The sequence below is a fragment of the Cicer arietinum genome, chromosome 5 (assembly GCF_000331145.2).
Source record: "Cicer arietinum cultivar CDC Frontier isolate Library 1 chromosome 5, Cicar.CDCFrontier_v2.0, whole genome shotgun sequence".
Classification (NCBI taxonomy): domain Eukaryota; kingdom Viridiplantae; phylum Streptophyta; class Magnoliopsida; order Fabales; family Fabaceae; genus Cicer; species Cicer arietinum.
The window spans coordinates 70839770-70856951 of NC_021164.2; the positions used below are offsets into that span (position 1 = coordinate 70839770).

General features: G+C 28.1%; 2 protein-coding genes across 2 annotated transcripts; one reads left to right on the forward strand and one right to left on the reverse strand.

Moving 5' to 3' along the window:
* Nucleotides 1-816: 816 nt before the first annotated feature.
* On the forward strand, nucleotides 817-7730 carry LOC101488328 (respiratory burst oxidase homolog protein C). The gene is made up of 12 exons (XM_004502973.4): nucleotides 817-1581; nucleotides 1871-2033; nucleotides 2122-2170; nucleotides 2343-2456; nucleotides 2661-3083; nucleotides 3433-3816; nucleotides 4071-4166; nucleotides 4459-4574; nucleotides 4709-4811; nucleotides 5036-5109; nucleotides 5899-6413; nucleotides 7246-7730. The coding sequence occupies exons 1-12, from the start codon at nucleotides 945-947 to the stop codon at nucleotides 7353-7355; spliced, it is 2784 nt and encodes a 927-aa protein (XP_004503030.1). The 5' UTR covers nucleotides 817-944; the 3' UTR covers nucleotides 7356-7730.
* Nucleotides 7731-12594: 4864 nt separating this feature from the next.
* LOC101488652 (uncharacterized) lies at nucleotides 12595-12903 on the reverse strand. Its single transcript, XM_004502974.4, has one exon. The coding sequence runs from the start codon at nucleotides 12901-12903 to the stop codon at nucleotides 12595-12597; it is 309 nt and encodes a 102-aa protein (XP_004503031.1).
* Nucleotides 12904-17182: the final 4279 nt, after the last annotated feature.

Genomic DNA, 17182 nt, shown 5'->3' on the forward strand with positions numbered 1-17182 from the left:
TTATTTTATTTGTAATTATAATAACATTTAAACTTTATAATTTATATACAAAATAATTATTTTTTACTCCGTACATAAATTCAACTATACTAAATTTCTTATAATCGGAATCGGAATGATTATCTTTTAAAGAATTTTACGATAACAAAACGTAGTTTCTTTAAAAATTGTACTTTTTAAAGCACTGTATATGAAGGAAATAAGTCAAACTCAAGCATGCATAATGTTGACTTATTAAATGATGAAAATTTCCAAATTAGGACAAATGGTTTTGGTCGTGGAATTAAAGGTGTGGTGGTATAAATTATAATATTCTATAATATTGAAGACACGTCGTTCCAAATTGAATTAAGGAGCATTAAAGGTGTCTTACGTTCGGATCCGGTGTGATTGAGAATGAGTGTCACACATGAATGGCATGACATTATGTTATGTGTGTGTGCCACCCCAATCCAACGCGTTTCTGCGATTTTGTATCCCAGAGCAACACGTTGACCAAATCAATCCTATTGCTACCACTCTCTTACGACTCAATTATCACAAATAAAAATAACTACATCTACTGTCAATATATATAAAAAATACACTTTTGTCTATTTTAAATCAAAGAAACTGCACAACAAAACCAAAAAAACAACTTGCACACAAAAAAATTGAAAAAACAACTTGCACATAAAACTGAAAAAAGAAATTGGACATAAAACTACAATAAAAAAAATAATTTTTAAAATTACACAATTTTAAAGTATAAAGAGTCTAAAATAATGTCTTCGTACAGATATATCACTTTTTGTCGATTAAAGATAAAAAATAATAGTACAACATAAGAAAAGACTACATCATATAATAGAATCAAAAAGTAAAAGACCATATAATACTATAATGCGATTGCTTTGAAGATAGAGAGGTCTGAAAAACAACATTGTGTGTAACGGAGAGAAATAATGGGAGCTACCGATGATGAAGCAGTTTATGTTTCTTCACAAATCCACAATCAAGAATCAGATATTGAACTCATTCAAACGTTACCTCACACAACTACTTCACTCAGTGGACCTTTGAACAAAAGGGTAGTTAGAAAAAGTTCCAAGTTATTAAACGTTTCAAACTCAAGCTCTGCCATAGATCTCTGCCAAGATGAACAAGAACAAGATTACGTTGAAATCACTATGGATATTCAAGGTGATTCTGTTGCTTTACACAGTGTTAAACCTGTTACAGGAAACAGTAACGATCGTGGTGAAGATGAGAAACTTGTTTTACTTGGTAAAGGAATGGAAAAGAAAAGGTCTTTTGGTGCTTCTTTTGTGAGAAGTGCTTCTATTCGTATGAAGCAAGTTTCTCAGGAGCTGAAGCGTTTAAGTTCTTTTGCAAAACAAGTTGGACCTGAGAAAGTCAAGTATGATAGGACTAAGTCTGCAGCTTCTTATGCACTTATGGGACTCAAGTTTATCAGTCAGAAGACTGATGGTGACAAGACTGATGGTGGTGCTGGATGGTTTGAGGTTGAGAAACAGTTTCAGATTCTTACTTCTTCAAATGATGGTTTGCTTCATCGTTCTCTCTTTGCCAAATGTATAGGTATTGAAGAATTTAAATCAATTTTGTAATGTTTGTGTTTAGAGGTTTGTCTTGCTTGACTTATAGGAGTTTTTTTTTCTTCTGAAGTTTCTACTGACATAATTACTTGTGAGACTGTTTGGAAGATCTTATTGAAACGGCTTATAATATGTTCATAAGCTGTTTTTAATTTTTTTTTAGAAATAGATTGTTCATAAGCACTTATATGATAAATGTTTATGATATAAGTTGTTTATTGAATTGGAGTGTAAGTATGAACTTTCTGCGGATGTTTTGAATTTTGATGTAGGGATGAACAAGGAGTCTGAGGCCTTTGCAAGTGAGCTATTTGATGCTCTTTCTAGGAGGAGAAATATTCATGGAGATTCAATTAATAAGGCACAGTTGAAGGATTTTTGGGACCAGATTTCGGACAATAGTTTTGATTCTAGGCTCAGAACCTTCTTTGACATGTAAAATTATTTGCTTTTTTTTCCTACCTAAACGAAAAAAAAAGGAGTATGCATTAAATGCACTGAAGTGTATTAATTTGGTATGCAGGGTTGATAAAGACGCAGATGGAAGAATCACAGAGGAAGAAATTAAAGAGGTACGGAATCATAAATTCACCACTGAGTAAAATCAAATATGAACTGTCTCCTACATAAAATTTTACTTTTTAGTTTCATCAATTGATAAAACTGATACATTTTCCAGTATGAACTTTTGTCCCCACCAGAATTGGATTATTATTAATCATATATGTTCAATTATGTTTTCAGATTATTTGCCTTAGTGCCACTACAAACAAACTCTCAAACATACAGAAGCAGGCAGAGGAATATGCTGCTTTGATCATGGAAGAACTAGACCCTGATGACACAGGATTTATCATGGTAATTATTCATATAATTAGAAGGGAAATCCATTTACTAATATAGCTTCCGTTTGGTGATTATTCTTTGTCTATGAGGTGTCAACTCAGTGGTAAAAGTTTGACTTTATAACCTCAAGGAACAAAGTTCTTATCCTTCAGAGACCGTTGTAGAATGACCATTAGTATCACTTTAATTAATAATAATTTGTTGTTTGGAAGACAGGTAAACGACCTGGAAATACTTTTGTTGCATGGACCAACTCATTCTACAAGAGGAGATAGCAAGTACCTAAGCCAAATGCTAAGCATAAAGCTTAAGGCTACATATGAACACAATCCTGTTAGGAAGTGGTATAGAGATACCATGTACTTTCTGCAGGACAATTGGAAAAGAACTTGGATATTGGTACTATGGATTGGTGTTATGTCAGGTCTATTTGCCTACAAATTCATGCAGTATAGAAGAAAAGCTGCTTATGATGTAATGGGACATTGTGTGTGCATGGCTAAAGGTGCAGCTGAGACACTCAAATTGAACATGGCTATTATCTTGTTACCTGTTTGCCGAAACACTATCACATGGCTTAGGAACAAGACCAAACTAGGCATTGCTGTTCCTTTTGATGACAACCTCAACTTTCACAAGGTAAGTTTTACAACTGTTTGAACATTGAATAAAATTTGATCTGTAAATGTGTGAGGCGTCATCATTGTCCCTCAGTGTGTCTTTTGTTGGTAATTTTATAGACTACTAGGTAATACATTCGATGATCAAATTAACTAATGACAACCGCATTCGAGGATCAAACTGACTAAAGAATGACACATTTATTTGTGTTTTTGTGAGTTTAATACTTTTAAGAACTATTGTGACAATGCCTCACACATTTAAGCACCAAAATGAATGTTTACTCTTGTACATTAGAGAGTGACATGAAGAGAAAACTTTGATCTGTAAAAACTTACTGTGAGCAAATGTTGAGTTTCTTCTGCAGGTGATAGCTGTGGCAATATCAATTGGAGTTGGTATACATGCAATTTATCATCTTACTTGTGACTTTCCTCGCCTTCTTCATGCAAACAGTGAAAAATACAAGCTCATGGAACCATTTTTTGGAAAACAACCATCAAATTATTGGCATTTTGTGAAATCATGGGAAGGAGTAACAGGGATTATAATGGTTGTTTTAATGACAATAGCCTTCACACTGGCTAGCCCTTGGTTCAGAAGAGGAAGGGTTAAACTACCTAAACCCCTCGATAGTCTAACTGGTTTCAATGCATTTTGGTACTCCCATCATCTCTTTGTATTTGTCTATGCCCTTTTGATTGTGCATGGACTCAAACTTTACTTGACTAAGGAATGGTACAAGAAAACGGTTAGCACCTTCCTTCAATTAATCCTTTTCCTTTTTGAGATTAAAGGATATGCATTGTTAGTATAGAATTTTACACTGACAACCAATCACAGTCTGCTAAAACAACAAACAGTTACATACTTTTTTCATTTGAAAAATGTAAAATATAATGCGGAAAATTGAATAGTTGTGGTTGAATGTCAGTGTAAAATAACATTGCATATACTTTAATCTCTTCCTTTTTATCTAGTTTCTCATACATCTTTGTTTTGTAGACCTGGATGTATTTGGTTATTCCTATCATCATTTATGCATTGGAAAGATTGACTAGAGCACTCAGATCAAGCATCAAGCCTGTGAGAATATTAAAGGTGAGTGTTGAATATTGAATTCCTCATTAAATGAAGAACCATATGAAGGAATTAAAATTTCTATACATATTATTCATATAGCACTCCATTAATTAATATCTTTTGGTTCATGTTCGAAAATTAGATGCATAGTAGAGAGAGAAATGTGCGATCATACCAGCACTTATGCACTGAATTTTATTAGAATTCTACAGTTATACGTGTTAGGCGATAGTAGTACTAGTATGGATGATCTCCTATAAAAAAAACTCAAAATGTATGTCTAACCAAATTTTGTATGTCCTATTTGAAGGTGGCTCTTTATCCTGGAAATGTGTTGGCTCTTCATATGTCAAAGCCTCAAGGATTTAGATACAAGAGTGGACAATACATGTTTGTAAATTGTGCTGCTGTCTCTCCATTTGAATGGTATGAATTTCAAGAAACATATTTATTAGCTCTTTTATGCTATATGAAATGTTGCATCTAAATAACTTATATTTTTCCTGTTCCTTTTTTATCAAACATCAAATTCCTACAATGTTTTGTTTATGCTTTCTCAGGCATCCATTTTCCATAACCTCAGCTCCAGGAGATGATTACCTTAGTGTTCACATCAGAACATTAGGTGACTGGACTAGGAGTCTCAGAGTCAAATTCTCAGAGGTGTGAATTCAGATTAACTTTTGTTGGGTAATGCTATTATAATTATTTGGACAATTTGCATAGCAAAAAACTCACTACTTACTACATATAAGTTTGGATGAAAATGCCAATACTATCACATCAATTTTTATTTATTTGTTTGCAAATTCACATGCAATCAAATTTTCTTTGCAATTGGTGCTTTCTCTTTGTGACTAACTAAGTTATTGCTTTGGTTCTCTTAGAGTTGCCTTCCACCAACACATGGGAAAAGTGGACTTCTAAGAGTTGAATGCTTGCAAGGGGATAGCAGCCCAAGGTAAAATACCTACTACCTCTATTTAGGGTTAGAATTATCTCTATTTATACTCTGTTTAAGAGAGAAATAAACACAAAAAATTAAAAAATTTAATATTGGCAGGACCCACTTAGCGGTGGAGTTCACTTTAATTAATAATAATTTCTTGTTTTTATTTTTTTTTAGAAAAGACTATTTTTCTTGTATAGTTTGGGTGTGAAATAATTATTAAATAATGATAGCAACCGATTTTATCATCCTAGTAGCCGAAAGGATTTGGCTATTGTGTTGGTGTTGTAGTTGTATTTGAAGTTTGCATTTTCATGATTATTATTGTCAAAATCAATAAGTCAGGGCTAAAAGGGACGTTTGTTGAAAATTCTTGTTCTTGCATGTTAGCTTGGTAGGTAATCAACCCATCCCAACATTTAATTAGTTTTTCAAAACGTTAAATAAGTAGGTTAAAAATAATAACTCAACAAGATTTATTTAATAATGCAAGTGAATTTTTATGACATTGTTTAGTGACAAGATAATGACACTTAAAAATTATAATAATACATGATTTGGACCTGACTCCTCTACATTTAGGACATTCTCGCATTTAATACATTAATAATTAATTCAATCAATGTCATATTCAACTTCGATATTTTAAATTATATATTACAAATTTAAATTAATAGTTGTTTGGATGATCCAATCAAGATTTGACGATCACTAATGTCTCTCGCATATGTGACTCGAGGGAATATGGATTTATATGATTTATTGCTTAGTGACTATGCATTACTATTGTACTATATGCAGTACGCTTCCTAAAGTTTTGATTGATGGTCCATATGGAGCACCTGCACAAGACTACAAACAATATGAGGTAGTTTTACTTGTGGGCCTAGGAATTGGGGCCACCCCAATGATAAGTATACTAAAGGACATAGTAAATAATTTCAAGGCAATAGAAGATGAGGAAGGATCAAGAGCATCTCAACACAAGAAAAACGGTTTGAGTAATTTTAAAACTAAGAGGGCTTATTTTTATTGGGTGACAAAGGAACAAGGTTCATTTGAGTGGTTTAAAGGAGTAATGAATGAGGTGGCTGAAGAGGACCATAGAGGAGTAATTGAGTTACACAATTATTGTACTAGTGTTTATGAAGAAGGTGATGCTCGTTCTGCTCTTATTGCTATGCTTCAATCACTTAACCATGCTAAAAATGGTGTTGATATTGTCTCTGGAACACGTGTTAAGTCTCACTTTGCTAAACCTAATTGGCGTAGTGTCTACAAGCGCATTGCACTTAATCATCCACAAGCTCGAGTTGGTCAGTTCCCATTAATTCATTTTCAACTAATATCCGCTTCTAGTTGATTTTAATAATAACTGTTAATTTTTATTCTTGAATTTCATCATTTCACTTACCTAAAAATCTAAATTAGTTTTGAAATCATCAAAATAGTTTAAAAAAAATAATTTACTTTCATAATACTCACTCAAAAATACAATTAAAATAGTTGATGATTATTATAACGTCAGAGACTAAATTAACACACGTTTTTATGACATACTCAATAATTAATTTGAATTTTTAGTTAAATCAGAAGTCAAAATGATACACTTATACTTTGAAGTCAAAATGATAACACTTATACTTTGAAGTCAAATTTGACCAAAATTTGTTTTTTAATATTAAAAGAATTCTTCAAAGACAAAAAAAAATTATTTACTTATGTAATTTATGGTTTGGTCACTAAAATCTTTAAAACAAGTCAAGTATGTCTCTATGACAAAAATAGTTACTATTTCAAATTTTTTTTAGCATTATATGAGTGCATATGTGGATACTTCTCCAATCATTTTATCGGAAATAAATAAAAATTTAAAAAGCATTTTAAAGGATTTGAGTATCCACTTACATATGAAAAAGTTTCTAATTAACATAATTAGGATATAACAAAATTTCAACAATGATTACTAATCGTATTACTTTTGAAAATTGGTCTAAATTTTTTATAATAAAGTAAAACAAAAATAACTAATTTTTTAATAAATAGAGACAGGATTATCCTTTTCAAACTCTTTTTTGACAAAATACTTTAAAAAGTTGAACATGAATATCTATATTGCCACTGAGTAGTGTGGTTTATATAATGCAGGTGTATTTTACTGTGGGCTACCAGCACTTGCTAAAGAGCTTCGTCAATTAGCTTCGGATTTTTCTCACAACACTACCACCAAATATGATTTCCACAAAGAAAATTTCTAGTAAAGTGGAGTCATTAATTAATTATTGAAGAGAAAATGCGTTGTGGAACAAGATGGTCTTCCACTTTTATCCCACTACTATATGATTTGATATATAAAATTTGGACTATGTGTCCTTGATGATGTTCTTAATAGGTACGTTTTTGTGGTCCCCTATCGCAATATGTAGAGGAAAAAGGTAAAAAAAATAAGTTTAGGGGTTTGTTCAATTAGATTGTACCTAGCAAATTTATGTTTGGACATATTAGTGGATGTATATACATACTTCACACACAACTATGGGCCATATACTGATTACTCTAATGGTTTGAGGGTTGTTTCCAAGTGCCTACTAACCATTTTTTGTGAATTACACAAATGTCTTTGAGTGTTTGAATCAGCTTGTAAAAATAGTTTATGAAATTAGCAAACATGTGATTACACATACCGTTGTTGTAAAAAAACATTAACTTGTTTACTAAGAATCGTAATTATTAAATCATTGAAAATGTTTAATTTTTTAAAACTACTTTAAAAATTACACGTATAAACTGCTGTAATTTTTGTTAATATATCTAATAATAACTGTTGTATTTGCAAAAAATATTCATTATTACTATAATTTATATCACTTTTCTTTATTTATAAAAATTATGTAATAGGATCATACTCTAGTTCAAGATATGAAATACTTTCGCGTTCATAAAACACTTAGTTAACAAGTTTACATCATTTTCAAATTATTATTCTTCAATTTGTGTTTATAATAACATAAATAATATACTAATAATTAATAAGAATGATGGAGTAAGATTATCATTCTTTTTCTTTTATTAAATTATCAAATAGTACAACAATCATTTTAAAACGAAAAAATTATAAAATTTTGTACGTACCGTAAAATTAATCTTATAATTTATTTGCTAATGAGATGTAAAAGTTTTGTAATAATAAAAAGAATTATACAAGTTTAATTTATTTATTACTATCTTACTAGCATTATTCATGATATACAGTATAATGGATATTTAGGTGGTATATTTTAGGAGACATCTATAGATGGCAGTTGGTAATATTACATTAAGGTGTTATCATCATCATCATCATCACGACTTGAGAAATTTAAGAACGTACCAACTATCATTACAACTATTTGTCAAAATAAACTATCATTATAATTAATGTACTTTTTTTTAATTAAAAAATTTAAATGAATTGGATTTTAATGATTCATCAGAATAATTAGAACATATTTCAAAGTTTAAATAGCGTTGACATAAATATTTATCCGTCATCTTTTAAAAAAAAAAATCATCAACATAACTAATATATTTTGTAGTGAATATTATATTAAAATTTTGACCATTATAACAAATTTTTAAAATATGTTGTTGAGATCAATATATAAACCATCAATATAATTCTTAAATTATTACTCTCTCTCATTTGATCTCTATTATAAAAACATAACAACTAATAGTCTTTAAACTATTTTTCAATTCCATTGGTTAAACCCTTGATTACTTTCAAAATATGATAATAATTTGATATATGGAGAGTAGTCTAGAGATTATTTTGTTGGGTTATTACGTTTCTGAATATAATCACATTGGGTTAATAGTTATTGGATATGATATATAAAGTTAAATGAGATGATATATAAAAATGATAAATTATTATATTTTGTTTTTGATACACAATTGATAACCAAATGAAATAATAAAATTTTATTTTGTTATGTATTTAATACACATTTCATTATGATTATAACATGATATAATATATATTATATTTAAATAACAAAATTACTATTGTGAATAATTATATATTAATTTTACAAAAAATTAATTTATTATATTTTAAATATTATAAATTAATAAAAAATACTAAAAAATTAAATAAATAATAAAATAATTTTACATTTATAACTATCTATTGACACTATTGAATAAATAATTTAATTTAAAAAAAAAGTCTTGAGTAACCAAATAATTATATTTTATTTGTTATAATGTAAATAAAGCTATGATATATATTATATATAAATGAAAAAAAAATACCCTTTAAACAAATTATATTTGTTTTAAAATTTCAAATAATTTTTTATATTTTTATAATTTTAAATACTAATTTATTAAATTATATAAAAAGATAAAACTACCCTTATGATAAAATCATTAATATATGATTAGATTTACATTTTTAAATTTATTATAAAATTCTATTAATTATTTTTTATATATGGTTAGATTTACATTTTTATAAATTATTTTAATATTTATATTTTATAATATTTCAATTTATATTTTAAATTATATTTTATAAGGGTAATTGAGTAAATTATTATTTTAATATTATCCTTTTGTTTTCTAATCCAACTCATATTCAATATAAATTTTTTAACTAACGAGACATAATATGATGGACTTTAGGATTAACTTATCATATCATGCTGATTCATCAAACACTTAATTCAAACATAATATGATAACTTAATCATATCACATATCACGTCTACATTCATTAGGTAAATTTTATAATTGAGTTTTGGAGGGTATAGGTGGTCTAAGTCTATTTTTTGTTATATATTTGAATATTTAAAAAAAAATTAAAAGAATAACATGATAGATAATTTCAATTCCCTTTTAATTTATTTTAAGAAATATTTTGTAACTTCCTCAAGGACTCATTTGATGGACAATATATGAATAAATTATCATATTTTATTTGAATTCAGTGTTTGATTAACCATGATATAATAAGTTAATACAAAATTATATCTTGTTTTATCTATTTAGTTGAAATCAACATAATATGATAAAAACAATAATATAAAATATAATTTAAAATTGAAATATAATAAAACATAAATATAATTTTTTTATATATAATATAATCTAAATTATAAAATGCAATAATTTTTTAATTCACGTTTGAGATACCAACACATAGTTTCTTAATATTATGTGCAGTTTTTTACCTTTTCTTTCCACCTCTATTTACTCCTGTAAGTACTAGCTGCATGGTATGTATGTAGTATGAATTTATGATCGTTACACTTGGATTCTCGTCCCTGCCTAAAACGACAAGTTTATTCATCATCAATGTTCATAACACAGTGAATGCCTGCAAACCTACCACAATCTGGTTGGCAGTGCTGAACATGACAAAGATATATCTTTGCGCGTAAAAAAAAACATGTGTATCCAATGTTATTTTTAATTTAGTTTTTTTTTCACGTTAATATTATCTATAACCGTTTTTAAAATATTAATTTCACTTTATATTTATAATAGTAAAAAACATATAAATAGTTAATTAAAATAATTTAGTCAAACATTTATTCTTTTTATTTTATTTATTATATTCCTTAATATGTATACAATAACCTTAAATGACACTAATTTTTAAATAGCATGAGTAATTTATATATAAAAGTTATAAATAAACTAATTATTTATTCTAAAAGTTAACTATATAAATTTCCAATACCATTAAATTCACATAAAGATTTATTAGTTTAGATTTATTATTAAAGAATGCTTTAGGACACTCTTTAAAATTTGCCTAATTTATTTAATTATACTCTCTACATTACCATTTTGGTATTTTTATGAAATCATTTATTTATTTATATAACATTCATAAACATTTATTATTTCATTTTACTTATATCTCTCTTGGTAAATAGTTAAGTTTATTCTTAATAAAACAATAATTAATGTAACATGAAATTTTATATCTCTCTTGGTAAATAGTTAAACTTTTTCTTAATAAAACAATAATTAATATAACATGAAATTTTAAAAATGACAGATTAAAAGAAACACAATTGTTTCCAAAACGATAATTAAAATAAACAATTAATAAAGAAAATGTTACTTATAAATTTTTTAAAGTTTCTCGAAGGGTGACCCAAATAATCGATCATTGACATGAAAAACAATATATGAAACAAACATTTTGTTTTTATGTAATATTTAAGAAAATACCATATGCGGTCATTTAAGTTATTTAATTATATCATATTAGTCTTTCAAGTATTTTTGTAATAGATTGATCTTTTAAATTATAAAATATATACATGGTTACCCTTTATATTAGTTTTTCATTTAACTTTTTTACTTTTCTACAAATTATTCATGTTTATGAGTTTAATTTAAACTAAAATTTACTCATGAGAAGATGAGTATTTTTTTTTTTTTTGCAATCATGGTAAAACAAATAGAGAAGAAATAAATCGAAAGTAAACTATGAGAAACTTATCTCATTTTTTTAATAAATTTATGGGTATATACTTCAAATCTATAAATTGAAAACTATATTTCATATTTTGATATGCTAAGCAATCCTAAAAAAAGTTGCTAAGAATCGGTAAAAATCAAATGAGTTGTAGATCAAAATTAAGATGGGTAAGAAACAAAGTTGACTTTGGTTGAAGAAGTGACATATAAGAGATAATGTTGCTGCCATTTTTTGGGTTTGTTCGAGCTCAAAAAAACTACAACTACAACTCAAAACATGAAATAGGTTTGTGGTTCAATTTTTAGGTTTCAAGTATATACCCAGAAACCCATAAAAATTTAGAGAAAAAGTTGTTGATGTATCAAATTACAGCTCCAATTTATGACTTAAAAAATTAGAGATGGATTGGGTTTCAGATTTTATTTTATTAAAATTGACAAAAAAAAATATATTTTCTCTTGAGTAATTTATCTCTTTAAAATTCATAAATATGAATGAGTTTAAAAAATATTAACAAAGTTAGACATAAAATTAATAAAAAAAGTAAAAGTGTACACATTTAATGACATAAATGATCGATCTATTAAAAAAAAAAACTTAAAAATTAATATGGTATAGTTAAATTACTTAACGAATATAAAACAAGCTTGAAATTTAACATATACATTCAAGTTATTATACAACCAACTAAAACATGGAAAACAAAAAATAAAAAACTAAAAACGTGGAACAAACTAAGAAACACACATCTTTAGTAATAAAGCCACAATATCATCTTTACAAAAATATTATTGAGAAATTCGGTTGAAGTGAAGCAATTACTCAGATAAATACACTAGACACAATACTAACACGACAACAATTTTAAAAAAATTAAAGAAATTGAAAGTAATTACATATGCGGTACTATGTCTATGTAACTACACTGATGTGTTTAAGTGGTTTTGCATCATCATATACCAAAAAACAATACATACATACATACGATATTTAACTATGTCTGTGTAAGCTCAGTTTCAGACACCAGTGATACATGAAAAAATTCTATGACTCCTGAACCTGACAAGTTGTTTTGAAGAAGATGGAGAAACAGAACCGTTTGTTGTTTGAGAAAATTGGAAACCATTGGCAAAATGACTTCCTGCTCCAACAGATTTATATCGCCTATGACCAATATTATTATTTTCTGATGTTATTTGATTTTGAGAGTAGATCTCGGCCATGCTAATGTTGTAGCTAGCAGTTCCTGATGAAAGACACTCATATTGTCGTCTTGTTCTGTTTTTCTTTATTGCTTTGTATACAAGAGGTAGAAGACCCTCCATAACGCTAGAAAAATATATGAAACAGAAATCTGAAGTGATTTGAGACTGCAAATGGAAGAATTTAAGAAAACAAGTTGCTGGATTAGGTGGGTTTTCTTTTATATTGTTTTGTATTTTATAAATATTTTCCCCTTCTATGTTCCTTCCGGTCTTAAACTTTGACTTTTCAACTTTGTGTTTGACTTTGGTAACCAATGCGAAGGATCCACCATGGTACTGTGTCATTGTGCGTGACACGCCTATCAGAACAAAATATTTCTTATATATGTTGTCTTATTTTATTTTATCAATTTTTTTTTATGATATCTTCGGTTTCATAATAAATATTGTGTAAAGTTTTTGTATATATATTAAAAAATTCAACAGTTATTTGAGTTTATTTGAGTTTATATACTCACACAAGCATTTCTAAAATTGTTTGGGAGAGCTTATGGCATGCATGTTTGGATGCTGTTTTTGGCTAATTTTCATGAGCTATTTTATAAGTGTATAAAAATAATTTATAGTTTATATAAAAATAGAATAAAAATTTAAGAGTCATGGTCTTAACTTATACATAAGAACTTGTACTGAAATATATTATAAATTGTTAAATAAGTTGTTTATTCAAACAAGACCTTAAGAGCATAAGTAACTTCAAATAAATTAATTTGTTTTTGAGGAAAAATAAATAAATAAAATTTTACATGATAATTTTACCCAATAAAAGGGTAAAAAGAGGAAGGGTTGTTAGAACAACCCTTCACCGAAAAGGAGGTTAAAGAGGTTGTGTGAGTTAGATTGTGATAGTTTTAAGAGTCATGGTCCAGATGAGGCCAATGTTGGCTTTGCGAAAGACTTTTGGAATGTGATAAAAGTTGGTTTTTTGCGTTTCATGGCTGGATTTTTTGTTAATGGTAAACTTGTTATAGGATCCAATTGTACCTTCATTTTTTGATCTCCAAAAAAGAGAATAAAAAAAGGTTATATGAGTTCATGCTTATTTATTCGGTTGGTTGTTTGTATTAAGTTTTGTCAAAGGTTCTAGCAAATTGCTTGATGCATGTTATTGGTCGAGTAATATGTTAGCATTAGAATGCTTTTGTGAAAGGTAGGCAAATTTTAGATGGTATACTCATTGCGAATGAAGTAGTCAATGTTGCTAGAAAATGGAAAAATGAGCTCCTTTTGTTTAAGGTAGATTTCGAGAAGGCATATGGCTCAGTAGAGTGGGGTTACTGAGAGGTCGTAATGATAAAAATGAACTTTTCAGAAAAATAGACAAAGTAGATTATGAAATGTATCTCCTCAGCATCAGCATATGTTTTATTAATAGATCGCATCATAAGGAATTCCATTTTGGGTGTGGTATACTACAAAGGGATCATTTGTCCTTTTTCTTGTTTTTGATAGCAGCAAAAGGTTTAAACTGTGTAGTGCGAGCATCAGTCAAATATGGCTTGTTTAAGGGGTATTCAATTGGTCTTGAGGATGATTTCATACTTTCTCATTTGCAATTTGCCGATGACACGTTTAATGGGTGAGAATAGTTGGTCCAATGTTAGAACCATCGAGGCTATTCTACTCTTATTTGAACTTGTTTTGAGGTTGAAGGTGAATTTCAATAAAAGCTTATTGGTGGGGTGAATGTAAGTCCATCTTGGATTATAAAAGTTGCTAGTTTGCTCAATTGTAAGGTTGGTCAATTGTATTTTAAATAGTTGGGTCTCTCCATCGGGAGAAATTCTAAGAGACTATCGTTCTGGAATCTATAAATCGAAAATATACGAAATAGGCTATTTGGTTGTAGAGTTGTAATCTTTCTATGAGTGGTTGTCTTGTCTTTCTCAAGTCTATCATGTCAGCGTTGTCGATTTTTTTTCCCTTTCTTTAAGACTCTGTCAGGTACCATATCTCAAATTGAGACTATTTTTAAATTATTTATATGGAGGGGGTAGTGAGGAATCTCAAAAATTTAACAGTGTAAAATGGGAGAAGATTTGTCTCCCACATGAGAAATGAGGGTTGAGTTTGAGAAGGAAGAAATATTTTTATCTTGCTTTACTAGGTAAATGGGGATGGCGGTTAAAATCTAATTAGATTGACCTTTGGTTTAAGGTGCTAGCAAAGAAATATAAGTTAGAAGAGGGAAGAAAGTGATGGGTGGAGTATAGCAAATAAAACTTCATCATGGTGGAAAAATGTAAAAGGTGTTTGTGTTGGGGTGGGAGAGGGAGGGTTTGAGTTGGTTTCTTAGCCGATTGTTCAGGGTGGTGGGTGATACAAAATATAACTTTCTTTTTTAAGGAACAATAATTGAGTAGTTGTCCTTTAAACGAGAGATTTAGTCATTTATTTAACTTGATGGTGAATAAACCAGTCTTTGTCATTTAGGCTGGGTTGGGGGAGTGGAGTTGAAGGAGGAATATTTTTTTTGTGTGGGAGGATGATATGGTTTTAGAGTGTATTATTTTGTTGGATTATGTTGTCTTGCAAATGGATATGTAGATTTGGAAGCACAATCATGGTGATGAATACTCAATCATGACAACTTATAATACCATAACATATGATTTTTATGTTGGTGAAGCGCATTATTGTGATCTCATTTGAAATAAATTGGTGCCACTTAAATTGACTTTGTTTTCTTGGCATTTGTTGAATATCATATTACCCACTAAAGATAATTTATCTTGACATGAAATACTTGTTGAATCATCTCGATTGTGTGTTGGGGATTGTACGAAAGATGAATCTTTATACCACTTTTTCTAATGTAATATTTTTGGTCCTGTTTGGTTAGATATTTTAGATTGGTTAGGAATTATAAGTGTTTTTTTTTCTTCTTTGCCCGACAATTTGAAGGTGTGTTCTCTTGTAATTTTAGATCTTGACAAAAATTACAAATCATTTGATTGACGAATGTGTAAATGATTTGAAAAGTAAAAAATAAATGGGTGTTTAATCAATCAAAGATTCTTGTATCCCAATTGGTGGATCACCTAAAGGTTGTATCATAGTGGTGGCTAAAATTCAAGGTTAAATAGTTTGCTTATGACTTCAATCAATACTGGCACAATAGCTTGTATATGTTTAAATATTAGTAGTTCAGTTGAGTAACGTTGTATAGAGTTGAGTTGGGCTGAGCATATTTGGAAATGGTTGTCGGGTCTTTGGTGTTCTTTTTGTTCTTTTCATGAGATTTCTATTGTGATGTTCCTTATACACTTTGTGTTTGGATTGTCATCTAATCATTATTTAATAAAATATTTGTTTTGTTAAATAAAAAAAAATAAAGATATGACAAAATATATAACTCAATAAGAACATAATATGATAAAAATATAATAACAATTATTATATCATGTATTTGATACTCTTATGATAATAAATGTAATAATATAATATTATGATATTATGTTTTTACACAAATCTCTTTATAACATGATATAATATATGGATCATATTTAAATGATAAAATTTATATTGTCAAACTATTTTTTATAAATTAACTAATAATATATTTATCTTAACTAAAACTTGAGTAAGTAATAAAATAATTTATATTTAAAAATTATCTGACACTCTAAATAAGCGATATCAATTTTTTTTTTAAACTTCACGAATAATTAAATATTTATATTATATATATTAGATAAGTTAAATAAACGATATACATATAAATGACAAAACTATATATCTGCGAGTTCACGATGCATATATGTAAGGATAACTAATATAGTGACACATCTTGTCAGGTTAAGGATCTTGATTCATTCCCAGTTTCAACCTTGTGGAAAATTCCATTAGATCTATATTCAGAACGAGAAGTAGACCCCTTAAAAAAGGAAAAATAAAAAGAAAGAGGACTTCAAATAGTAAAACGGTCATTATTAATTATCAATCAAGTAACATGTGTGTTTGGAATTACTACTAAAAAAAGCCACTGTTTGCATGATGGAATTTCTATTGCTCAAGTGACATCTAGATCATAGATGGTTACCCAACAAACAAACAAAAATATTATTTGTTGCTGTAATTAGGTTCTCCCTATCTAACTAGTATAACGGGATATATGTCATTTTAAAACTTATAAAATAAATAATAAAATATTATTTTAAAAATTGAAATAAAATATAAATAAATAAAAAGTAAAAAATTATGTATAAAATCTTAATTTATGATCTCGTCGTGTATCATCAATTTTTTCAGTTATTATTTGTATTTTATTCTGAGTATATATTATGAAATTTGAAATGTACAACATAATTCGTAATTAAAAAAATAAAGTCTTATATAT

What these genes read in the sequence shown, in the direction of transcription:
- LOC101488328 (XM_004502973.4), top strand. Translation starts at nt 945, where the DNA reads ATGGGAGCTACCGATGATGAAGCAGTTTATGTTTCTTCACAAATCCAC. An exon ending in CAGAGGAAGAAATTAAAGAG is followed by an intron (nt 2,171 to 2,342) that starts GTACGGAATCAT and finishes TTATGTTTTCAG; the next exon opens with ATTATTTGCCTTAGTGCCAC. An exon ending in GCTGTCTCTCCATTTGAATG is followed by an intron (nt 4,575 to 4,708) that starts GTATGAATTTCA and finishes ATGCTTTCTCAG; the next exon opens with GCATCCATTTTCCATAACCT.
- LOC101488652 (XM_004502974.4), bottom strand. Translation starts at nt 12,903, where the DNA reads ATGGAGGGTCTTCTACCTCTTGTATACAAAGCAATAAAGAAAAACAGA.